This window comes from Oncorhynchus tshawytscha, linkage group LG16 (genome assembly GCF_018296145.1).
Source record: "Oncorhynchus tshawytscha isolate Ot180627B linkage group LG16, Otsh_v2.0, whole genome shotgun sequence".
Taxonomy (NCBI): Eukaryota; Metazoa; Chordata; class Actinopteri; order Salmoniformes; family Salmonidae; genus Oncorhynchus; species Oncorhynchus tshawytscha.
The window spans coordinates 14856222-14882288 of record NC_056444.1 but is presented as its reverse complement, the minus strand read 5'-3'; the positions used below and the strand labels follow the sequence as shown (position 1 = coordinate 14882288).

The 26067-nt window shown below is 41.5% G+C and overlaps 1 protein-coding gene across 1 annotated transcript in view; it reads left to right on the top strand.

Moving 5' to 3' along the window:
- Positions 1 to 11389: 11389 nt before the first annotated feature.
- prkdc (protein kinase, DNA-activated, catalytic subunit) overlaps positions 11390 to 26067 on the top strand; it is a 46183-nt gene continuing 31505 nt past the window's right edge. The window contains exons 1-30 of the mRNA XM_024374334.2: positions 11390 to 11637; positions 12605 to 12681; positions 12797 to 12901; positions 13007 to 13081; positions 13187 to 13295; positions 13561 to 13673; positions 14787 to 14886; positions 15054 to 15109; positions 15231 to 15261; positions 15409 to 15566; positions 16608 to 16754; positions 16956 to 17120; positions 17304 to 17472; positions 17828 to 17877; positions 18166 to 18309; positions 18742 to 18891; positions 19068 to 19186; positions 19428 to 19587; positions 19897 to 19962; positions 20059 to 20178; positions 20342 to 20501; positions 20669 to 20775; positions 20865 to 20955; positions 21327 to 21490; positions 21746 to 21898; positions 23902 to 24009; positions 24233 to 24459; positions 24593 to 24687; positions 24844 to 24946; positions 25072 to 25205. Of these exons, the coding sequence (XP_024230102.1) occupies positions 11469 to 11637; positions 12605 to 12681; positions 12797 to 12901; positions 13007 to 13081; positions 13187 to 13295; positions 13561 to 13673; positions 14787 to 14886; positions 15054 to 15109; positions 15231 to 15261; positions 15409 to 15566; positions 16608 to 16754; positions 16956 to 17120; positions 17304 to 17472; positions 17828 to 17877; positions 18166 to 18309; positions 18742 to 18891; positions 19068 to 19186; positions 19428 to 19587; positions 19897 to 19962; positions 20059 to 20178; positions 20342 to 20501; positions 20669 to 20775; positions 20865 to 20955; positions 21327 to 21490; positions 21746 to 21898; positions 23902 to 24009; positions 24233 to 24459; positions 24593 to 24687; positions 24844 to 24946; positions 25072 to 25205 (3625 nt within the window). The 5' untranslated portion in view covers positions 11390 to 11468. The remainder of the gene's footprint in view (positions 11638 to 12604; positions 12682 to 12796; positions 12902 to 13006; positions 13082 to 13186; positions 13296 to 13560; positions 13674 to 14786; positions 14887 to 15053; positions 15110 to 15230; positions 15262 to 15408; positions 15567 to 16607; positions 16755 to 16955; positions 17121 to 17303; positions 17473 to 17827; positions 17878 to 18165; positions 18310 to 18741; positions 18892 to 19067; positions 19187 to 19427; positions 19588 to 19896; positions 19963 to 20058; positions 20179 to 20341; positions 20502 to 20668; positions 20776 to 20864; positions 20956 to 21326; positions 21491 to 21745; positions 21899 to 23901; positions 24010 to 24232; positions 24460 to 24592; positions 24688 to 24843; positions 24947 to 25071; positions 25206 to 26067) is intronic.

Below are 26067 nucleotides of genomic sequence, written 5' to 3'. Positions count from 1 at the left end.
TGCTTTGGTCCTCACCTTACATTATCCATTACATTTTTTATTTTTAACCATGTTTTGAGTCTATAGAGTGTTCGTTTACATTTGCTTTGTTTACAAACAATAGAGTAAAATAAGCTTTATATTTTGGGTTCTGATGGGGTACGACAGTTGAACAAAGCTCCTGATACATTTACAAGTTATACTGTATATTTTTAAGAATCAATGGGTATATATCATTCATTTAAAAGTCCAAAAATGAATGTAGTAATCACAGATTGCCTCGAGTTGTGTACTAAAATAATATTGTAAAAAAGCTCTGATTATGAAGGAGGTTTCTTGACAATCACTGTTAGACTGTATGGAGATTAGTAAGAAATAGCTTTACAATATGGGTTACAATAATTTCAATGTGATAGTCAATAGATACTTTGGCCTCATTATACGGAAGATGAAATTACATAGTAGGTTAGTGCATGCATGCTTCCAAAGCCTGCGTGCCTTCACTGATAAAACATGCCTTCTTATAGTCAAAGATGAGGGGTAGTTTAGATTAAAATGGCACCGAGGAAGAAGGCAGATGTTTGTCCCCAACTGATTGTGTTTTTTGTTTGTTTATTTGCAACTTATATTTTTACTTATTTTGTACATAATGTTAGCACCACCGTCTCATATCAAGTTCATTTGTCTCGTGCGCCGAATACAACAGGTGTAGTAGACCTTACAGTGAAATGCTTACAGGCTCTAACCAATATTCCAAAAAAGGTGTTAGGTGAACAATAGGTAAGTAAAGAAATTAAGCAACAGTAAAAAGACAGGCTATATACAGTAGCGAGGCTATAAAAGTAGCGAGGCTACGTACAGACACCGGTTAGTCAGGCTGATTGAGGTCGTATGTACATGTAGATATGGTTAAAGTTACTATGCATATATGATGAACAGAGAGTAGCAGTGGTGTAAAAGAGGGGTTGGCGGGTTGTGGGTGGCGGGACACAATGCAGATAGCCCGGTTAGCCAATGTGAAGGAGCACTGGTTGGTCGGCCCAATTGAGGTAGTATGTACATGAATGTATAGGTAAAGTGACTATACATATATGATAAACAGAGAGTAGCAGCAGCGTAAAAGAGGGGTTGGGGGGGGACACACAATGCAAATAGTCCGGGTAGCCATTTGATTACCTGTTCAGGAGTCTTATGGCTTGGGGGTAAAAACTGTTGAGAAGCCTTTTTGTCCTAGACTTGGCAATCCGGTACCGCTTGCCATGCGTTAGTAGAGGGAACAGTCTATGACTGGGGTGGCTGAGGTCTTTGACAATTTTCAGGGCCTTCCTCTGACACCGCCTGGTGTAGAGGTCCTGGATGGCAGGCAGCTTAGCCCCAGTGATTTACTGGGCCGTACACACTACCCTCTGTGGTGCCTTGCGGTCAGAGGCCGAGCAATTGCCGTACCAGGCAGTGATGCAACCAGTCTCTCGATGTTGCAGCTGTAGAACCTTTTGAGGATCTCAGGACACATGCCAAATATTTTTAGTTTCCTAAGGGGGAATAGGCTTTGTCATACCCTCTTCATGACTGTCTTGGTGTGTTTCGACCATTCTAGTTTGTTGTTGATGTGGACACCAAGGAACTTGAAGCTCTCAACCTGCTCCACTACAGCCCTGTCAATGAGAATGGGGGTGTGCTCGGTCCTGTTTTTCCTGTAGTCCACAATCATCTCCTTTGTCTTGATCGCTTTGAGGGAGAGGTTGATGTCCTGGCACCACACAGCCAGGTCTCTGACCTCCTCCCTGTAGGCTGTCTTGTCGGTGATCAGGCCTATTACTGTTATATCATTGGCAAACTTAATGGTGTTGGAATCGTGCCTGGCTGTGCAGTTATCAGTGAACAGGGAGTACAGGAGGGGACTGAGCACACACCCCTGAGGGGCCCTTGTGTTGAGGATCAGCGTGGCAGATGTGTTGTTACCTACCCTTACCACCTGGGGGTGGCCCGTCAGGAAGTCCAGGATCCAGTTGCAGAGGGAGGTGTTGAGTCCTAGGGTTCTTAGCTTATTGATGAGCTTTGAGGGCACTATGGTGTTGATTGCTGAGCTGTAGTCCATGAATAGCATTCTCACATAGGTGTTCCATTTGCCAAGTAGTGGGAGAGGGCAGTGTGAGGTGCAATAGAGATTGCATCATCTGTGGATCTGTTTGTGCGGTATGCAAATTGGAGTAGGTCTAGGGTTAAACAGCTTCTACCCCCAAGCCATAAGACTCCTGAACACCTAATCAAATGGCTACCCAGACTATTTGCATTGGCCCCCACCACTCTTTTACAACGCTGCTACTCTCTGTTGTTATTGTCTATGCATAGTCACTTTAATAACTCTACCTACATGTACACATTACCTCAACTAACTGGTGCCCCAGCACATTGACTCTGTACCGGTACCCGCCTATAAATAGTCTTGTTATTGTTATTTTACTGCTGCTCTTTAATTACTTGTTACTTTTATTTCTTATTCTTATCCATATTTTTTAAAACTGCATTTTTGGCAAGGGGCTCGTATGTATGCATTTCACTGTAAGGTCTACAGCTGTTGTATTCAGCGCATGTGACTAATAAAATTTGATTTGGATTTGATAATCTGTCATTCCTGAGTCTTGGACATCAGTGACTTCCCATGGATTTACAGAGGCTACCCTGCTGTGAAAATGTCAATACTTTACCGCCCTCTGCTGTTCTTTGTGTGAATTTACCATTTGCCTTTTTGTAGCGAGAGGCTACATTCATACAAAACAGCGGAAATCTCGTTGTAACATTTAAAAGCAAAGTTTTGAAAAGCATTGCTGGAGAAGTATCACTTGTGTTATAGTGTATAACTTTAAAAGCAACAATTTCATAGCCTTCCTCATATTAAATAAAGGTAAAATAAATGTCAGCAATGTCTAGAAACTTCCTGTTGTCCACATCTATCTCAACGTTATCCTGATGGTAAGTGAGTGAAATACCCAGAGATATAACTTCCTGTGTAAATGACAATATCTGTAATGATAAGAAAATCTGACACCAAGCGAAAGATGTTCACTAATGTTCTCACAGCCGTAGCCAAATCCCGTACTTACTGAAGCAAGCCATTTATCCCAAAATGTATATGGAAATGCATACCGACTAAGATGAAACTGTGATCAGGGATGAGGAACATTCTCTAGAGCCACAGAGTATGAAATGACCAAGATCTTGTAGATAAAGCTTTATTTTGTTTTTCCTACTGTGCAAAACCAAGTCTTTACGATCCCATAAATAATCTTGGGTCTTTGCTTGCAGCAGTGACAGATGTGGCTTGGCTGCTACATCAAGGTGGCAGCACAGAAGCCAGCGCACCAGTGATTGATACACCCCTTTAGCTTAGTGTGGAGGAGAATGGTAATATATGCACAGTTGACATATATTGTCTAACTCAGAATGTGACGGAGGCTTAGAGACATTTCAACACCAGTTCTATATCTCACACACACAAAGCAATACTTGTTTAGAGGGGCGATGGTAAACAACATATTCAATTGTGAAACATGGATGGTAAGCACCTCTTTCCTTTCTCTTAAAACCAATACTTTAGATAAGGGATTCTCAAGAACACTGTTGTTCATGATTGATTTGTCATCACTGCCTGTTGCCAGATCCAAGTCTTTTGATTTACAGTCAACAAAAGGCTGAATCAACTTCAGGTCTAAAGCCACACACATTGTCAAAGTAATATTCCCATGACTGTCAAATGAAGAGTTTAGATTTGTTTTTGTTTTCAAATTAGTTTAATTTAGTTTGCAAATAATACTCATTATAACCTTATAATAACATTATAACCAACATGTATGGCTGTGCTTTCTCATACTCCCAGGAACAAAATAATCAACATGTTGTGAAATTAATCTAATGAGGAAACACTAATTTCACCCTCTCCAAAATGAACTGCGCAGTGATTCAGTCATTTAAATCAGAGTCAGCTAAAGTGTGAAGTGGGAAAAAGACTTTAACAGCCTTCCCTGTTTTTCATAGAGAGAGAGAGTGAGGTAGAGAGAGAGAGAGAGGTAGAGAGAGAGAGAGAGGTAGAGAGAGAGAGAGAGGTAGAGAGAGAGAGGTAGAGAGAGAGAGATAGAGAGAGAGAGAGAGAGGTAGAGATAGAGAGAGAGAGGTAGAGAGAGAGAGAGAGAGAGAGGTAGAGGTAGAGGTAGAGAGAGAGAGAGGTAGAGGTAGAGGTAGAGGTAGAGAGAGAGAGAGAGAGAGAGAGAGAGAGAGAGAGAGAGAGAGAGTGAGAGAGAGAGAGAGTGAGTGTGAGAGAGAGAGAGAGAGAGAGTGAGTGTGAGAGAGAGAGTGGGAGAAAAAGGTTCTCTTTCTCTCTCTGTGTCTCTCTCTCAAATTTTCTCACAAAGTGTATGAACTGATCCCCCAGTCTCATGCCCTGACCTAAGAGAGCCTTTTAATGTCTCTATTTGGTTTGGTCAGGGTGTGATTCTATGTTTTGTTATCTATGATTTCGTATTTCTATGTTTTGGCCGGGTATGGTTCTCAATCAGGGACAGCTGTCTATCGTTGTCTCTGATTGAGAACCATACTTAGGTAGCCCTTTTCCCACCTGTCTTTGTGGGAAGTTGACTTTGTTTAGGGTACATAGCGGTTAGCGTCACGGTTTCTTTTTGTAGTGTTTATTGTTTTGTTCGGCGTCCTTTTCCAAATAAAGAGAAAATTTACACTCACCACGCTGCACCTTGGTCCTCTTCTTTTAACGGCCATGACACACAGAGCTTTAAAATGGGCTTTGAATACTCAGAGAATGACAGGGCAGTGAGAACAACAGTACATTGATTTAGAGAGTCTCTTTTTGGTGACATGTTTTAAAGGGAAATTATGTTCAAACCTTTTCAACTGAATATTTCAGTTCTGATGAATAATTTGGGGACATCTGTTGTGTTTTTTTCCCCTAAGGTCCCTGCACATTAAAAGCTTACGCAGATTTTTCATGTTTGGGACTAATTCAGTGTATGAGGTAATGGCCTCACAACGTTGTTTTCTTCAGTTCCCGGATTCCATTAAAACAGCTTATGACTCAGACAGTGTAATATCCCATGCGGTTAAAGGTATGGGAATAGGGGTGGAATTAAGACTGACCTTTCAGTTTTTGAACATATCCTCTGGATACATTCCAATTATGCATCCCTTCTGGACATGTGCATTAGTAGTCTACAGGAAGTTTAATTTCCGTTAGAATTAATATGAACCAGAGGAATTAAACCAGTTTTACTGAAATAGCCCTTCATGATTTATTCGAAGTGACTGTGGTGTGTTTAGATTTACATAATGAGCTATAACAGCTCTAGTCAGCAATTTAGCCACATATACTATTTTATACCTGCCTTCTGGCACAAATGAACACTTAAAGGAAAACTCTACCCGAAAACAATATTTTAGTATTTGTTTCTTTAGTCCATGGTTCACATAGTCCAAAAAATATTTGCAAAATAAGATAAGTCATTTTCAAAATACAGATACATCCCAGTATGATGGATTTTGCATCAGATGATGCTGCGTTTTGCGTCATACAGTTACATATCTTGACAACATGATTGCTGACAAAGCAAAACACTTTGGGACTATATCAACAATGGACTAATGGACTGAACAAATACCAAAATATAGTTTTTGGTTGGAATTTTCCTTTAACTCTTGCATATAGCAATAAGGCAATACTTTACTAAGAATGTTGATAACACCTTCTTTAAAGCCTGCTGTCTAATGCATTATGACTTGTCATGAGCATGTATGACCCCCTTATAAAGTCTTATTCTCTTCATCTCAAATCTTGACAAAATGGCAGCCATTTCGATCATCTGAAATGTTGATACATAGAAAGACAACACGTAAGGTAATACGCCTTACTACAAGACATTAAAAAGCCTCATACATGCATGCTTTAAGTGTTGCCCAATTGTTCATCTAAATGTATTTGAAGTGCATGAATTACACTGTTGAATATCAAAACCATAATAAACGTTAACAAACATAGTGGAACCTGGCTGCAACCATATTGAAGGGCCAATATGACGGCACTGAGTTGATGATTGACGATCCCATTTCCCAGAAGAGTGCTGATGTCTAGGGATCAGTGAGCTGTGATATTACTTTACAGTAACAAACAGGAACTAAGGAGAAAAAAGCTTCGTGTTTTATGCGTCCTACTGGCCAATGTAGACCTATTAGCAGTAAGGACAGACAAAGTGACTCCTACTTTAAGACTTGTCAAATCCTTTTATTTATAGCCGTGTTTCTATAAAAAAAGTGCACTTCCGGCTCTTTATTTCGTTGCTGACGACATTGAGCTCTATATCAGTGTTTGACAGGGTAATTGGAAATGGTTGATGTACAGGCCATAGTTGTTGTTCTTGGCCAGTTGCCACAGGTTGAAAGGAACATTACTCATTCAGGATCCTTACATTTAGGCTCATAAACTGTGTGTGGAGTGGCGTTATGAGAGGAGAATGTGACCCTCAAATTAATTGGTAGTCGACTACACACAATGCAGTTGACAGGAGAATGACTCCATCTGCTGTTGGTGGGTTGTGGTACAGTGCATTCGGAAAGTATTCAGACCCCTTGACTTATTCCACATTTTGTTACGTTACAGCCTTATTCTAAAATGTATTCAATTGTTACTTTTCCTCATCCTCACAATACCCCATGGCGACAAAGTAAAAAATGGAAATATGACATTTGCATAAGTATTCAGACCCTTTACTCAGTACTTTGTTGAAGCACTTTTGACAGCAATTACAGCCTCGTCTTCTTGGGTATTACGCTACAAACTTGGCACACCTGTATTTGGGGAGTTTCTCCCATTCCTCTTTGCAGATCCTTTCAAGCTCTGTCAAGGATCTCTCTGTACTTTGCTCCACAGAGGAATTCTGGAGCTCTGTCAGAGTGACGATCGGGTTCTTGGTCACCTCCCTGAAGGCCCTTCTCCGCCGATTGCTCAGTTTGGCCGGGCGGCCAGCTCTAGGGAGAGTCTTGGTTGTTGGAAACTTCTTCCATTTAAGAATGATGGAGGCCACTGTGTTCTTGGGGACCTTCAATGCTGCAGAAATGTTTTGGTACCCTTCCCCAGATCTGTGCCTCAACACAATCCTGTCTCGGAGCTCTACAGATAATTCCTTCGACCTCATGGCTTGGTTTTTTTCTCTGACATGCACTGTCAATTGTGGGACCTTATATAGACAGGTGTGTGTTTATCCAAATCATGTCCAATCAATTGAATTGACCACAAGTGGACTCCAATCAAGTTGTAGAAACATCTCAAGGATATTCACTGGAAACAGGAGCTCAATTAAAATTTCTTGTCTCATAGCAAAGGGTTTGAATACTTCCGTAAATAAGGTATTTCTGGGGGTTTTCTCTAAAAGTTCTAAAAACTTGTTTTCACTTTGTCATTATGGGGTATTGTGTGTAGATTTGATGAGGAAATTGTTTTATTTAATCAATTTTAGAGTAAGGCTGTAACATAACAAAATGTGGGGAAAATGAAGGGGTCTGAATAGTTTCCGAATGCACTGCTATACAGAGGTTGCAGCACTACAGAATCAATGAAGTATTGAATCCTGATCTAAGTATTAGGGTCCTAAATTCATCTCCCCAAAGTATAACTATTTCATTCCACTCCATACCCCCCATGGATTTAAAAGGAATGGATTGGTGTAAGAAAAATATGGTGGAGACTACCTCTAGCCCATGCTTGGGGTGTCTAACCCATAGAGTGGTTTTAATTGATGAGGGGGAGTGAACGAGTACACACTATGGGAGAAGGGTAGAGAATCTGACTGCAGCCATTTCACAGGAGATTGGTGGCACCTTAATTGGGGAGAACGGGCTCGTGGTAATGACTGGAGGGCTATAGGTGGGATGGTATCAAATACTTCATGGTTTCCATGTGTTTGATGCCATCCCATTAGCTCCGTTCCAGCCACTTAGCAGCCTCCACTGGAATGCATTTATAAAATACAATTGTCAATTCAATTAACAACCACAAGTCCAATTCATAAAAAACATTATAAAACAATAGTGGTGTAAAGCAGCATTAATAGGTTTCACATTTCCTACAACAACAAAAATGTCCAGTGATCTCTAATTTAGAAGCCTAGAGAACAGTAGGCCCATATCCAATGTCATGCCTAGTGAATATTAAAGTTGACCATTAATATATGAATATTAAGTTGCTGTACTGAAAAATGAATGTGTTGAATGATTTTAATTACTGCATTGTTGGTTAGAGCTTGTGAGTTAAGCATTTCTTGTACTTGTCTTGCTGTGCTGTGTGGTCCGAAAAGACCGCTATTATGTTTTATTCATTTTGCGCACACGCAGAATGTCAACAGGGAACAATGATTTCCAGAGGTTGAGATGGGACGGTAACACCGGTTGCTATATGATTTACAGTAGAAAATAAAAAAGCTTTTTATTTTTATGATAGTACAAACCAAACCTGCGTATTACTCGAGGAGTGAACTTTACACTTGTTAGTGCATCACAACTGGAACTCTAACTAACCTTAGAGATGAATGTTCCAGGAAACGCACTGTTGTCGTTTCGTGCTTGTGATTAACTGACTTGCCTAGTTAAATAAAGGTATTAAAAAAAGTGGAAATCGGCGCCCCAAAAAACGATTTCAGATTGTTATGAAAACTTGAAATCGGCCATTCCGATTAATCGGTAGACCTCTACTCCAGACGGGTCAGACATAAAATATACTAGCCTTATTATAAGACATTATAAAGGGTCATGCATGCTTACAAAATGTCAGTATTACTAGCAAAAGATGAAGTGATATACACACATCTATTTTCTGTGCAGAAGATAGACCTGAAGAAGAGACCTCAGTCTGGGAACTCCTCCACCTCCAAGAGCACCTCTCCCACCCTGACCCCATCTCCATCCCCCACCCCCAAGCCTGCCCTGGGGGACTCCCTGTCCTCTGCCTCCTCCCACCCACGCTCCAAGAGCAGCGGTGGCTCCAGTAGTGGCACCATCACCGATGAGGGTGAGCCTGGGCATCTGTGTTTGGTATGAATACTTTAAAAACACACCCTTCCTCTGCTGATCTCTGCTTGTCTCTTACTACAAAAATATTAACTATACAGTATCCTGATGAACAGATGAACTATCCAGCCCATATTCGAAGAGCAAGAGGTATGTGTCATTCACACTATATCATAAGCCAAGTTGTATTTGCTACTTACTTGTTCATAGCTTACATGTCATTTCATCCAGGGTTGGGGTCAAATCCATTCAAATTCTAGTCAATTTAGGAAATATACTGAAAATCCAATTTACCTTAATGAGGAAAATGTGGAATTGGAACTTGGTTTACTTTTTGAATTGAATGGAATTGACCGCAACCCTGATTTCATCCACTCAGTCAGTCAGTCAGTCAGTCAGTGTGCATCCACTACAGGTGGATATGGAGGCTTTCTTTACTCTGACAGATGGAGATTTAAAGGAATTGGGGATTAAGACAGATGGGCCGAGGTATCAAATACTGGCAGCAATTTCTGAACTCAATGCTGGGATGTCATTTTCATTCTTTACTAAACCCCCTTTCTGTGTTCCCGGGCCTATCTATTTGTTTTATTTATATTGTGTTTAGTTACCAAAGAGGGTTCACACCTTGATACATCCAATGAAAATATAGAAATTATTATTATTCACCTGAACTTTGCTGCAGGGAGGAGAGAGGCAGATTTTGCAGTAGACCATCCACAACTTCCAGTCCTCCTTTGGCAGCAGTACCAGTAACCCCAGACCACCAGGACATCCACGCTGTGAGTGTTATGACATCACAAACCCCTATCCAGGGTGCAGGACACATGGTGTCTGAATCCAATATTACACATGTTAAAATCCCACCTATAAACCTATGTCTCCATCACTTCCTTAAATTGCATTCACAGCCTGACTGTAATTAGTAGGCATTTATGATAATCATTATGTTCTGTATTTCTCGCATTAACATCTGCTAACCATGTGTATGTGACAAATAAAATTTGATTTGATTTGATTTGATTTGATTTGATTGAAGACCAACCGTATAGGAAGTCAGAGTTGACCCTATAACCCAGGTGTGAGGAGACTCTTCTGGACGCCAGTGTTACAGAACACTCCCAGTGGGGGAGAACGCTGCAGCAAAGAACCCACTGAAGGGACCCCATGACCCACAACTGGAAGGTGGTCTGCTGCTTACCGACATAGCACAACGTGACGTGCAGCCATCCTTTATTGCCATGGCAACAGGGCTGTCATAGGGGAGATACAGTAGAGGGAGTGAGCGGGTACTAGGAAAGAAAATGTCTAGTCATGCCTTAATGGATGTGGGAGATGAAAGCCTTTAGGCTGAGATTGAGACTGTTGCGACAAGCGCTGATGATGTACGAGAGAGTGAGTGAGAACGGACTTTCAGGCCCAGTTCCCTAGATACAGATTATGTCTAGTCCTGGACTAAAAAGTACATCCAATTGAGTCTCTATTGAACATGCTTCTAAATCCAAGACTAGTCTTAATTGGAAATCTGGGAAACTGGCCCGTAATGTCTTAATGAATGTGGGAGATAAAGGTTTAAAAGGCTGGAATTAAGATTGTCGCACACTGATGATGTAAGTGATTGGAGGAATTCTGGTTTGCCAGAATGATGAGAGGGAAGATTGTCCTCATTTTTTGATTTATGTCTGATTTTTCTGTTTTTTTCAGCCTCTTTCTTTTTCCACATTCGTTTTGGCTATTTCACTATTGTAAGTCTTGTTACTAGTTACTGTACTAAGTCTAGTGATTTGTGTGTGTAAACAAAGTGGGGTTTAGTCTGATGATGAATGTAGTAACTGGCTGAACTGCCATTATTAAACCTTATGAAAAGATGGACAGTGTTCTTCTTTTGTTAGTATTCAGATTAATGCCAACCTACACATTGCTCTCTACAGACTGTAGAGTGCACACTAACTCAACTTTCTGTGTCATGGTTTTTGGCTTCCAAAATAAATAAATAAAAACCATATTTCCCCATAGGAATAGAATCGACACTCCATGCCAGTAGATTACGCTGTTTACAGTTGCATGCGTTTGGCGTTGACGACTACAGGGGTATATTCAGGATCTTTTCAGCGTTGCTTGAGCATTTGAAAACGACGATACATTTAAGGTTACTTATTAGACTTGTGACACAATCGCTACCTGTTGAAAGGCTAATCTATGCTAGAATGAAATATTATTGCAATATAAATTAGAATTTGATTGAGATTGCTACATTTTAAACAGTTGACATCTGATTTCCGGGTTTGTAACATTTTTGAACATCATGCTTGGTCGTGAATACACCTTTGATGGGAGTGTTTAAACTTCTAGATGTATTTCTGGTAGCGCGCGTATGAATGTTGTTGATGTGTTCAAAGGATAGCTAGCAGTAGCTAGATTGGTTCAACATGTCCTCCGACGACAAAGTTAAGGTTGTTGGAGGGATTCAAGGGCATCTTCTGAAACTTCATGCAGCTCTCTCAGATGGCGACACAAGAGATGCAGCGCTAAGATGTCATGACATTATCGGGGACTTGGGGCAAGAATGCATGCTAACGAACAGCGAGAACGAGCTGGGTAAGGTTCACTGTTGGTCTATATAAAGTGTGCAATATATTAACTTCAATTGTTGTCAGACCCAAACAGCATAACGTTAACTAGCTATGTAGATATCATAGCAATTTAGCTAGCAAGTATAGATTTGCGCCATGGCTTGCTAATGCTGGGGGGGTATTCATTTAGCCTATTCTGTTGCAAAACGTTTCTTAAACGGGAAGGGACCTATCTGAATTTGTCTAATATAAACTCTCGTTTTCGTTTGGAGGAAACGGTTTCTGTTGCAAAACGTTTTGCTACATAATTGGCGTAATGATTACATACCTTCCTAATGAACGAAAACTGTCTCGGATCAAGAGGCACAGACTGGGAACCTGTTTGAGACAATGGCCAGAGGCATTTTTTGAGATGCTAATAATCAGTTACACATGCGCATTGCATCCATCTTGAATGATTCCAGACGTCCCCATTCATATGTCATTTGAGATTAACTATGTAGGTAATAGTGATTTAAGACCCTAAATTAGCGTGTTTCTCAATGTTGTTTCATTCTAAGGACTAAAGAGGTCCTTACTTTTTTGTAGCTCTTGACTATCAGGCCTGCTACATCTGAGGCTCTGGTCAGCAGCATTGCATGCTTGTCCACACTATGGGAAGATCTCAGTTGCATTCTCACGTCCTCTCCTAGTCTCCTTCTCAAAACCCATTGGATGAGAGCCAGAAGTCTCTCATTTCTGATCTCCTCCTCCAATGGGTTTTGAGAAGGAGGTGAAAGGAGAGGACACGAGGAGTATGCAATTGAGATCTTCCCTAGCTTTCAACAATCCGTTGGGGTCAGGAGGGCAAGTCCACGCTGATCTATGATGCTATTCTAATTCTGTAGGGACTATACAACATAGTGTTTTTGTAAAATATAGAATGACCTATTTGTTTATGAAGTGGTGAGTGAGTGACATCAAGTAATTGATTGATTTGTTTTCTCTTGAAGCTTTACATGCATCCTTGTTGTTCTCAAATGAAGATGGGTTGCTCAACTTTCTTCGAAAATCACTGGCATGCGAAGAGGTTAGTGCAAATGAATGAGGTCAATGAAAATCTGTTCCCCAATTGAAATGTAGAAGGACAGTCCTGTTCTATTTTGTTGTTGTTGCCATGATGACTGGTTCATATTTAAATGCAGCTCCGGGATACAAGAGTTGAGACCATCAGTCTACTGGACAAGTTCTTGCAGAGGATATCTACAAGCGTCAAGGGTTGGGAGAAGACTTATGCCATTGAGATCAAGGTATGTTGTCTATTTTTTTTAAATTTGTATTTATACATTTTGAAGTTATTTTTATTTGACACCTTGGACTCCTCAGTATTAACTCCATCCTTCCTCTGTTCGTAGGACATATGCTTGGTTGTGTACACAAAGGACAAAGCTGCAAAATGCAAGACACCAACATTAGATCTCCTGATCAAGGTTAATGATTAACATGCATTCATGTGATAATGTTTTTATTGAAAACTGGTTAAATGACACCATCTTTTTACTAAATGTCAGTTTTCCATTTCCTAACTTTTATAGGTTCTCTATTTAACTAAGGACTCCAGCATTGCTCAGGACTTAAAAGTTGGTAAAATATTCGAGAAATTCTATGTCGAGCTCTCCGACAAGAACAAAATCGCAGATACAGGTGAGTGTTAATTTCCTTCTTGATGGGGGTCATATTGACAGTGTGAAAAAGCAGGTAACTTCAAGTAGGTGTCGCAGAATAGCTTTCAATAGGGCCCCACATATTCAACCATGTTTACTGACCTACCTTGTAATTCCAATGTTTCCAGTGGCATAGGAATCACTCTGTCTGCTCTCTCTATAATGCAGTATACTATAACACTAGTTTACCTGCAAGTCCTATTGACACTGATTTGTGTTTCTGATTTGTCTTATTTTTTCAAAAGTTCTCAGTAAAATCTATGAGCTCTTAGGAGTTTTGGGTGAGGTCCATCCCAGCGAAATGGTCAACCACTCAGATAAACTCTACAGAGCCTATTTAGGAGAGCTGAAACTTCAGGTACATCCCATATAAAGTAGACTAGGGGTCAGCAACAGGTGGCCCACAGGCCAAAACCGTCCCCTCAAAACAACTGTAAATTCACCAGGAATTCAGCTAAAAAGGAGTTTTATTTAGTAAATCTGTTCCCAAGTATTTCCATGAATAAAAAAAGAGACAAACATTTGTGGCCAAATATAAAGACACACTTTTCTGAAATATTTCCCTATTTCTTCTCAAATAAATATACACATTTGGCCTCCTGAGTGGCGCAGCGGTCAAAGGCGTCACTACAGACCCGGGATCGATCCCAGGATGTGTCACAACCGGCCGTGACCGGGAGTCCCATAGGGCGGTGCACAATTGGCCCAGCGTCTTCCGGGTTAGCGGAGGGTTTGGCCGGAGGGGCTTTACTTGGTTCATCACGCACTAGCGACTCCTGGTGGCGGGCGGGGTGCCTGCAGGCTGATTTTGGTCATAAGTTGAACGATATTTCCTCTGACACATTGTTGCAGCTGGCTTCCGGGTTAAGCGGGCAGGAGTTAAGAAGTGCGGTTTGGCGGGTCATGTTTCGGAAGACGCATGACTCGACCATCGCCTGTCCCGAGCACTTTGGGGAGTTGCAGCGATAGGACGATTGAAATTGGGGAGAAAAAAAAGGGGTAAAAAAAATAATATATACTTTTTAAATTTTGTCCATGTCAAATTTGTCTTTATTTTCTAAATTACAATTTTAAACTTAAGTTTACAAAAATAAAATTGGTTCTGCATTTTTGAAAATCCATAACAGGTTGTGGAGACTTATTTAAGAAATGTGCAAGGGTGTCTATCTATTTGGCCACAACTGTATGTGATCATGTCTCATTGTAATCAAAATATTAAATAATTGTTATTTTCAAGTAACAAGTTGGTCAATTTGCAGTGTACAAATTATTATAATTCTGTACCGTAAACATCCGGTCCGACAAAAATCGGCCCTCGGCTGAATCTAGTTGCCTATCCCTGCAGTAGACTGTGTGGTATTTGAGCCGTGTTCATTGTGCAATATTTAGTCCTACAGTTAAATTCCAATCGATTTTGTTGTGTGTATTGAATTTCATTTTCTTTTGGTTGCAATGTTGAAACCATTTTTAGATGACTTCATCGACAAAGGAGCCAAAGCTTACTGTTGTGGCTGGATGTTTGAGAGGGATCACGGCACTAATGGTTAATTTCACCAAGTCAGTGGAAGACGGTGTGTGTGTTTTGTGTTTATTGCCTTTACTTAACTGAATGTGTTGCTCCTGTATGGAAAGCTTTTTTTCAGTCGTAAATCTTCTGATTTCTCAGCACCAATAAAGTGACTTTGTCTTCAGGTCATCCTGTATTTTCCATATTTCATTTTTTATATTTTTTCTTTAGACCCAGGAACCTCAAAGGAAATATTTGAGTATGCCTTGAAGACAATTAGTCCTCAGGTTGGTAAAAAGTTATACAATTAGTGCTCTCAATATCCTACATGGTAGCGTACAGGTTGTCTAATGTGAGCAATAGGACTGTTCATCCTTCCGTTTATTTCACGTCCTCTCTTTTGAACAGGTGGAGATGTGCCGTTATGCTGTCACCTTTGGTAAGATTTACTGCATTGAGTGCCAAATTATTTGCTAAATCGTTTGCACTTTCATGACTACTCCTTTGTTTCCATTGCACCAGGCAATCTCAATCAAATGCAGCATTGTTTGAGCTTGACAATAAGCCATTTTTCTACGCTTTGTAGCTGGACTGCGATTGTTAGCAAAGCATGCAGCTCAATTCAGCCACTTGCTGATGGACCACTACAGAGCCTTGTTTGATGTCATGTCCAAGCTGTGTGGACACATCAACCAGGAGATGAAGAAGACCAGTTACTATGCCTTGGAGTCCTTCCTCAAACAGGTGGGCTTACCACGTCCCTGAAAGCCAGTATGTAGTTAGGGGCAATTCCATGGTAACAGAATGATGCTGATACTCTGATATTTCACTTTAAAATGTATTTAAAGCAAACGAATGAAAAACAATGTCTACAAAACAATGTCTACTGAACATTTTACAAAAACACATTTACTTGAAGAACAGTGCAGATGCAAAGTTTGGTAACAGAATGACAGAACAAACCGTAATGCAGTTCAAGAAATAAAGTTAAGAAAATATTTAAGTAAGTAAAAGTAAGTAAAAAATATTTAAGTAAACTGAAGTAAAAAATGTAATAAAAAGTAACACAATAAAATAACAACAACGAGGCTATAAACAGGGGGGACAGAGTCAGATGTCTGGGGGTACAGGTTAGTCGAGGTAATTTGTATATGTAGGTAGGGGTAAAGTGACTCTGCATAGATAATAAACAGCGAGTAGCAGCAATGTAAAAACAAAGGGAGGGGGTCAATGTAAATAATCCGGGTGGCCATTTGATAAATTGTTTTTAGTCCTAGACTTGCCGCTCTGGTATCGCTTGCCATGAGGAAGCAGAGAGCACAGTCTATGACGAGGGCGGCTAGAGTCTTAGAGCCCTAAAAATTCTCAATCTGCACGGTTCTTCAAGTAAATGTGTTTCTGTATCGTTTTCCATGGAAATCTTTTAAAGTATTCCTTGTGCATAGAGTTGTATGGTTGGTTTAACTTTGAAATCATTGGTTTTTGTTTGACCTACATTTTGAAATGGAAAAATCGGGGTCTCGTTGTCATTCTGTTACCGTGGAACTGCCGGCAGACAAATTAATGGTGCCGTTTTATTTGTTGACATTTTTTTTCGCAGTCACGCTGCACAGAAGGGCGTCAGGTCATTTGTCCCCTATACTTATTGTTTCATAAGATATAGGTCATGTTTCACTTGAGAGGATTTTTATGAATAACCGTATTTCTATTCCTTTGTTTTGCAAGCAGTAGTGTGTTTCCTTTTTTCCCTGAGAAATATAACTGTTTGTTGGATTATCGCTTTAGGTTGCTCTCCAGGTGGCAGAGAATGTTGAGGAGCACAAAGGCAAGCTCAAGTTCTTCATGCAGAAGTTCTGTGCCATAATCAAGACCATGGACTCTACTCACAAGGAGCTCTCCATTGCTATCCGTGGCTATGGGTTCTTTGCAGCGGTACGTTTCTATTTTCTCCCCTCATCCCTTTGGGCTTGTCCTGCTGGAAAAGCCACTGACTGGTTTGTTGTTATGTTGTAGTATGCTACAGTTAGTCACTCATATGTACATGCATTTGGAGTTGTGATATATTTAATTTATCCAGTGCACTGTTTATTTTGCATTACTGAACCATTTATTGTATAATTGTTGCTGTTGCAGCCATGTAAAGTGGTTTGCCCTCAAGACGTGGACCTGATGTACACAGAGCTGATCCAACGCTGCAAACAGATGTACCTCACGGAGTCCGACGGAGAGGAGGACAAAGTTTACCAGCTCCCCAGCTTCTTGGACTCCATCGCCAGTGTCATCATCCACCTAGACAAGGTAACCCCAGAACCCAGTCCAAATGAACCCCTCCCCTTCCGAAATCGTGATTTGTCAAAATAATCAGTGATGCTAAATCTAGCGCACCGCAATAATTGTTCCTATGTTCCAACCGATGTAACTTTAGTTACAGATGGTGGAGAGACTAGCATTACCATATCACTGTTTATCGTGCACCCACAGATCCCTGAGGTCTACACACCTGTGCTAGAGCGCCTCCTGGTGGTACAGATCGACAGCTTCCCTCAGTACAGCATGAGAATGCAGCCCACCTGCACTCGTGCCATCGTCAAGGTGCTTGTCGCCATGGCATCCAAGGGTCCAGTATTCTGGAGCTTCATCAGTTCTGTGGGTGAGTTGAAGAAACTGAGTCAGACTCTAGCCTATAATATATGCCATTTATGGAGGCCTTCAAAAACCATTTATAAAGCCATCATAGTTGCTTCACAAACCATTTAAGCTACAATCATTTAGGCTGTAAACAAATGCCATGCTAGGTAGAGGCTGCAAAGGGTTTTGACACAATCGCCAAAGTGCCAGATGTAAGGACATTTTTCTAAAGCCTTTGTTGTACGTGTATAGTATTAATAAAATCTATATTGACCTTATAAAGGGTTTATGAAGGCCTCATTAAGTCGTCAAAGTTGTTGTTACCATAACTTCTGATGCATCACTATGCCAGAATTGTTTTATTTTTCTCCTTTCAGTGCACCAGGGCTTGATTCGTGTTTGTTCGAAGCCAGTTGTCCTTCCTGAGGTAAGGTCATTTTGGCCCTACATTATGCCACTGTTTTAATGCTCTAATATGAGAATATCATACATTCCTTACATGGACTGTGATCTATGCGTTGTTGACCTTGTTTTCATCAACTCTACTTAGTTGCATAGTTTTGTTATTTAAATGTATACTTTAAAGGTATATTTTCATGATTGAAAGTTGGCAGGATAGTGTATTGTCAGTCAGTTGGGAGGATGGGATATTGTCAGTTGGCGGGATCAGTTGTTGTCATTGGGAACTTGCTAATGGTGGTAACTGTTCTGTTAGGAGGGGGAGAACGCTCAGAGTGTCACCGGGACTGGTGGGGAGTCTGCAGAGGCCTCTCAAATGCAGACTGGGAAATGGAGGGTTCCCTCTTGTCGCGACTACCTGGATCTATTCAGGGGTCTCTTGGACTGTGATCATCTAAAGGTGTGTGTGTGTGTGTGACCAGTTAGGGTGCTGTTCTAAGCAGATCCTGGTTAAAATAGTATTTTTCTCTTTCAGATACCTTAACTGCACGTGATTAAGCTTGGCCTGGCCCAGTAGAATAGTCCCAAAAGTGTAAACGCCACCCATTTAGCTCTGAAGGCAGGCTCTATCAAAGATGACAAATACTATTTGAACGCAGGTCTGGTTCTAAGGGGAAATATGTTTTTAATCTTCCTTGCTCAGTTTGGTTCTCTTAGCCTATTTAGTCCTCCATTAATCTCGGTTAACCCAGAACTTAAATTGTGCATCATTTGGTTAGATGCTACCATTTATGCTTACGTAGTCTGTCCATGAGAGATTAGTCCTCCACATGCAGTGTTGGTTGATTAAGTGTTCCTTGCTATCAATGACTCAAAATGTCCTCTGTTGTAGGACACTGGGTTTCTCGACAAGGGGTTTGAAACCCAGAACGCTACCCTGAGGTCTTTGAGCCGCCTGCTTTATGATGAACTGGTGAAATCCATCCTGAGGATTGTGGAGAAGCTGGACCTCTCAGTTCAGAATGTCAACACAGAGAAGGAGGTGAGACCTCTTCTGATAATAACTTTTGATTTGTGGTGAATCATTTTTTTAAACGGTCACCACTGATGTGTCCCGGCTTTAGCCGATGAATAAAGGTGTGCCACGCGTGAAAATAATTGATATTGTAAACAAATGAGAATCTCTCATTGATCAATATGTGGTTTGTGTTGTCATAGGGTCAGGATGACCAGGTCAGCAGCAGTATGGTACTGCCGTCCTCTGATCCAACAGCCCACCTCCTTCCCAACAAACCCAAGGACTTCACTGCCTTCATCAACCTGGTTGATTTCTGCAGGTACAGTACCAGTCCCCATCCACTAGCCTGGTCCCAGTGTGCTGTCTGGCGTAACAACAACTATAGAAAGCAGCTATACAGCACAGATCTGTGACTTTGTTTTTTATTCAGTGAATGGGAGGAATCCTCAATGCAGCCTAAATCATCCAGTGCTTTCAAGCCGAGTATTTGTATGCCAGTTTGGCACCTGAGTCCGTACCTCTAGTTACATTATGAGGCCTCTATCTGTTTGTCCTTGTAGTGAGTTGCTCCTGAAGAAGCGTCTGGACTATTTTGGGCAGTGGGTGTACCCTTTGAGCCACGAGCTGATCCTTCAGTCCATAAGAGCCCCGCTTGTCAGTGGCTTCTACAAGCTACTCTCTGTCTCCATGGAAGTAGCCAAGAGAATCAAGTACTTCCAGGTAAACCATGTTCATCAATTCCATCCCATTACTATGCTTTGAAAAGATGTTTGATATCATTTGCGCTGTATGCACTAGCAACTCCAGCGTCGTGGGTTTGATTCCCTCTTGGGTCATATGCACTATCTATTCAGTCACTGCACTGGATAAAAGTTTAGAACTAAAGGTTATATATGCCACAGACACAGCTGTATGTTCTGCAACTTGATGTACACGTAATGTGATGTACATATGTGATGTAAATGATGGCTGATGTACATGGGATGTGATGTACATTATGGCTGATGTACACTATACTTTCTTTAACAGGGTGTCGGACCCAAAAACGCTCAAAGCAGTGCCTGCTTTGCACTCTTCTCAAAGTTTGGAAAAGAGGTACAGCACGACTACTTTTTGAATCCATTCTAGAGCGGCGTTAAAGGCCATGTTGTTTGGTCAGCGTGATGTACTGGATGGTCACTGTCTCCTTAGGTGGCTGTGAGAATGAAGCAGTATAAAGATGAGCTCCTGGCCTCCTGCTTGACCTTCGTTCTCTCCCTTCATCATGACATAGTTGCTCTGGACATCAAGGCATACATATCCCCACTTCAGGTGGGGAGCTCCCTCTCATGAGGGTTTATTACTGGTTTACCTAAAACATTTCAAGTCAACATATAACTACCTACCTGGTACGAAGTCATGTACATGTATAGGTGCTGTTTTCAATTCATCCCAATTGATGACGTAACCGCTCTCTGGGATTGGTGTACCCCAGGTGGCTCTGAAGCTGGGCCTGAGCCATGCCCCACTGGCCAATGCAGCGCTGGACGCTCTGGAGTCGTGGTCGTCACGTATTCCCCGAGACACCATGCAGCCATACTATAGGGAGATCCTTCCCCACCTCGACGGATACCTGAAAACAGCCGCTGCTGACGGTGATTTGACCTCGCTGTCCATCCTTCTATTCTTGCTTCATCTCAGTCTGGAAAGGAAATGACAAAGAATATCTTTGTTCTATTTGGCTGTACTTCCCTCAGGGAATCTGACCTACTTGTTTGTTCGGTATGCTATAATTCTGTTTCCCTTTTTGTCTTGATTGCAGACAAGGATGAGAGCCCCTGGGAGGTGACGTCTCTATCCACGGGAAAAGAAAAAGGATACAGCAAAGTGATGGCTAAGCTCCTGAAGAGATCCAAGAAGGTTGCCATGGTAATAAGTAGTAGGAGTCATTTTCCTGGCTATAAGTAACCGAAGCATAAGTTTCTCAAATATTAATTACAGGATGTTTTGTTTGTCAGGAGGAAGCTTCTCCCATTGCCATGGTGAGGAAGAGGGTGGTGCGGTTGCTGGGACACCTGGGAGGGCAGCTGAACAGGAATCTGGTGACCGGTGAGGATCTAGATGTATTTTGCAACTACCGCTTTGATTAAACACGATGAACAAACGTGTGCGTGTGTGTGTACTGTATGTATATCTAATATGTGCGTCACAGGAGGCTGCTGAGGGGAGAATGACTCATAATAATGGCTAGAATGGAGTGAATGGAATGGTATCAACCACATGTGTTTGATGTATTTGATACCATTCTACTGATTCCGCTCCAGCCATTACCACAAGCCCACCCTCCCCAATTAAGGTGTCACCAACCTCCTGTGATGTGTTTGAACGTCTGCATATCAGATGAGGGTATGTCGACCATACCCTCATATCTTTATATATCACCTTTGGTATGTTTATATAGGATCTTATTCTCTCACCAGCGACCTCAGCCGAGGAGATGATGAAGAAGTTTGTGGCCTGGGACTCTGAGAAAAGACTGAGCTTCGCTGTGCCTTTCACTGACATGAAGCCCGTCATCTACCTCGACCCCTTTCTACCTCGCATCACAGAGCTGGCGCTGTCAACAAGTGACAGGCAAACCAAAGTATGGCCCCTCAAACTTTGTAAACAAACATATATATTTTACAAGGAAGCTAGACGGCCAAAAAAATCTGATTAAGTATATATCTGATAGACCTAATAGTTTGGGACTGTTGTGAATGTGTGCAGATCCCTGAAATAAGTAAAAAGAATATAGCTCTATACACGGCATTGAGTTGAATAGAGCCAGCACTTATCCAATGTGCACTTCTCAAGAGTTGTATTTAAAGTTGTTACTGTGTGTATGTGCTGAGTTCAGGTGGCAGCCTGTGAGTTGCTCCATAGCTTGGTGGTATACATGGTGGGCAAGGGTTCTCAGATGGTGGAAGGGAAGGAAGGCAGTCTTCCTATGTACAACCTGCACAAACGCCTGTTTCCTGTGCTGCTCCGGCTCGCCTGCGACGTGGACCAGGTTAGTCCATAAGTCTAACTCAATTCATTTCATTTATTTTAATAAAGCCCTTGTTACATTAGCAGTTGTCACAAAGGGCTATACAGATACCCAGCCTAAGCCCCCAAAAAGTGGCTAGGAAAAACTCCCTAGAAAGGCAGGAACCTAGGAAGAAACCTAGAGAGGACCTAGGCTCTAGCTGTGCCTGATGGACTTCAGACAAAACATCAGCTTAAGGCTTAATGTAGCCTTGATATATTTGTATATTTCAGTCATTTAGCAGACGCTCTTATCCAGAGCAACTTACAGGAGCAATCGGAGTGAAGTATCTTGCTCAAGGACACATCGGCAGATTTTTCACCTATCAGCTCAGGGATTCGAACCAGCAACCTTTCGGTTACTGGCCTAATGCTCTTAACCGCTAGGCTTGATGTAGCCTTCATGACCACTTTGTAAGGCCTATATATACAGCGCATTTGGAAGGTATTCAGACCCCTTCTCTTTTTCCACATTTTGTTACGTTTCAGCCTTATTCTAAAATGGATTAAATAAAAACAAATCCTCAGCAATCTACACACAATACCCCATAATGACAAAGCAAAAACTGTTTTTTGAAATGATTGCAAATGTATACAAAATAAATTAAAAAACACATACTTTATTTACATAAGTATTCAGACTCTTTGCGATGAGACTTGAAATTGAGCTCAGGTGCATCCTGTTTCCATTGATCATCCTTGAGATGTTTCTACAACTTGATTGGAGTCTACCTGTGGTAAATGCAATTGATTGGACATAATTTGGAAAGGCACACACCTGTCTATATAAGAGTCCACAGTTGACAGTGCATGTCAGAGCAAAAACCAAGCCATGAGAATTAAGGAATTGTCCGTAAGGGCCCCGAGACAGAATTGTGTCGAGGAACAGACCTGGGGAAGGGTACCAAAACAACATTTCTGCAGCATTCAAGGTCCCCAAGAACACTGTGGCCTCCATCATTCTTAAATGTAAGATGTTTGTAACCACCAAGACTCTTCCTAGGGCTGGCCTGCCTGGCCAAACTAAGCAATCGGGGGAGAAGGGCCTTGTCCATCGGGTTCTTGGTCACCTCTCTGACCAAGAACCCGATGGACAACCATCTCTTCACCACTCCTTTATGGTAGATTGGCCAGACAGAAGCCACTCCTCAGTAAAAGGCACATGACAGCCCACTTGGAGTTAGCCAAAAGGCACATAAAGGACTCTGACCATGAGAAACAAGATTCTCTTGTCTAATGAAACCAAGAATGCCAAGCGTCACGTCTGGAGGAAACCTGGCACCATCCCTACGGTGAATCATGTTGGTGGCAGCATCGTGCTTTGGGGATGTTTTTCAGCGGCAGGGACTGGGCGACTAGTCAGGATCGAGGGAAAGATGAATGGAGCAAAGTACCGAGGGATCCTTGATGAAAACCTGCTCCAAAGCCCTCAGGACCTCAGACTCGGGCCAAGGTTCACCTTCCAACAGGACAACGACCCTAAGCACACATCCAAGACAAAGCAGGAGTGGCTTCGGGACAAGTCTCTGAATGTCCTTGAGTGGATCAGCCAGAGCCCAGACCCAATCAAACATCTCTGGAGAGACCTAAAAATAGCTGTGCAGCGATGCTCCCCATCCAACCTGACAGAGCTTGAGAGGATCTGCAAAGAAAGAACTCCCCAAATACAGGTATGCCATGCTTGTAGTGTCATACCCAAAAAGACTCAAGGCTGTAATCGCTACCAAAGGTGCTTTAACGTAGTTCTGAGTAAAGGGTCTGAATACTTATATAAATGTGGTATTTCAGTATTTTTTTAATTTGCTCAATAAATTAACAGTTTTTGCTTTGTCATTATGGGGTATGGTGATTGCGGATTTTTTCTTTATCTATTTTAGAATAAGGCTATAATGTAACAAAGTGGAAAAAGTCAAGAGTGAATAGTTTCCGAATGCACTGTAGATGCTACAGAAATCATGTATTTGAACCTCAACGTTTTGTTTTCAGGTAACAAGGCAGCTCTTCGAACCACTGCTGATGCAGCTCATCCACTGGTTCACCAACAACAAGAAATTTGAAAGTCAGGACACAGTTGCTGTTTTGGAGGCTATTATGGTAATTCTCCCCCTACTGAATTTTAAATACTATTTATTTTTAATAGAATGTGAAACTGATAGCAAAAATAGTTGCAACTGCAATGTTCTTCCATGCTTTTGGTCCCATGTTGCCACAATTTGTCACAAATGTATTTCAACCAGGAGTGAATGTGTAAAACTGAAATGTACTTATTCTACAGCAGTTGTTATGAAAGGTTGCTGACGATATAGTTTTTCTTCAGGATGGCGTGATAGACCCTGTGGATAGCACACTTCGAGACTTCTGTGGCCGCTGCATTCACGAGTTCATCAAGTGGTCCATTAAACAGACCACCCCCAAGCAACAAGAGAAGAGCCCAGCCAACATCAAGTCTCTGTTCAAGCGCATCTACAGCCTGGCCCTGCATCCTAATGGTTTTAAGAGGCTGGGTGCTGCTCTGGCTTTCAACAGTATCTACCGACTATTCAGGTAAGGTCTTATTTGATTCTGTGAAGCGTGTTAGTGCAGTAAACGGGACACTCATACTAGGAAATAAAGGAAATGTGGCTAGATTGCCTACACTACAGACTGCAATTTGTTTTTGTTTGCTTTATCTGTGCAGAGAAGAGAATTCCCTGGTGGAGCAGTTTGTCTTTGAAGCACTGGTGGTATTCGTTGAAAGCCTGGGACTGGCCCATTCAGACGAGAGATCCTTGGGTAAGGATTGTCACTAAATTCCTGTTGGTGCTGTCATTCTGTTAATCATGATGTTCAATATGAACAAAAGTCCACAAAATGAAATCCAACAATATGCATCATCACGCAAATCCATATATCGCCATAAAGATGAATAAAATCCTTCTACTTCCTTAGGAACCTTGCAACAGTGTGGAAGTGCTATTGACCACCTGAAGAGGATCATCAAATACAAGGCTTCCAACCTCAATCAGCAGAACACCAAGAGGCGGATTCCAAGGTTAGCAATGTACTAGGCTGGCGCTCTTTTGGGATGGTTGCATTTTCGACTTCAAGTACACGCAACTCTGTTTTAAAGCATTTTTGACTTGTATCATTTACTAAATCTTCTCTCTTTTCCACTAGGGGCTTTCCCCCTGATGAAAATGTGTGTTTGTCCGATGTTGTTATGTGGCTTCTGGAGCAGTGTGGGCGACCTCAAACCGAGTGCCGTCACAAGTGCATGGAGCTTTTCTACGAGCTTGTGCCCCTGCTACCAGGTGAACTGTTCCTCTGTAAAAAAAAGACAAATGTGACAATAACACATTCTAACTATAGTATGTTTAAACATTTTATTTTAAACTTCTATTTATTAAGACACATTTAAATTAAAAAGGTAAAACATTTAAATGTGCAATTCTATGGCTCTGAGACAAAGGTCAAACACAATTGACCTCAAAAAGTTGTTTATTTACAGCAATATTATTCAATCAGTCAATCAATCAAATTATAAAGCCCTGGCAACACACCACATTGCACATTAAAATATTTTACCTTTTTAATTTAAATGTGTCTTAATAAATAGAAGTTTCAAATAAAACAGCAAGCAATATAGATGTAGAAGCACGGTGGCTAGGAAAAACTCTCTAGAAAGGCAGGAACCGAGGAAGAAACCTAGAGATGAACTAGGCCCTGAGGGGTGGTCAATCCTCTTCTGGCAGTGTCGGGTGGAGATTATAAGAGTACATGGCCATTAAGGCCAGATTGTTCTTCAAGATGTTCAAATGTTCATAGATGACCAGCAGGGTCTGGGGACAGCCAGGAGTCATCAGGTCAGGTAGTCCTGAGGCATGGTACTAGGGCTAGGGGGGGGGGCATGCTTACATTCACACAGGACACCAGTTAAGACCGGAGAATTACACCAGATATAACAGACTGAGCCTAGCCCCCCGGGACATAGACTCTTGCAGCATAGATACTGGAGGCTGAGATGGAGGGGGGTTGGGTGACACTGTGACCAGTGGTGTAAAGTACTTAAGTAAAAACACTTTAAAGTACTACTTAATGTAGTTTTTGGCAGTATCTGTACTTTACTTTACTATTTATAGTTTTGGCTACTTTTACTTCATTATTTTCTTTAGG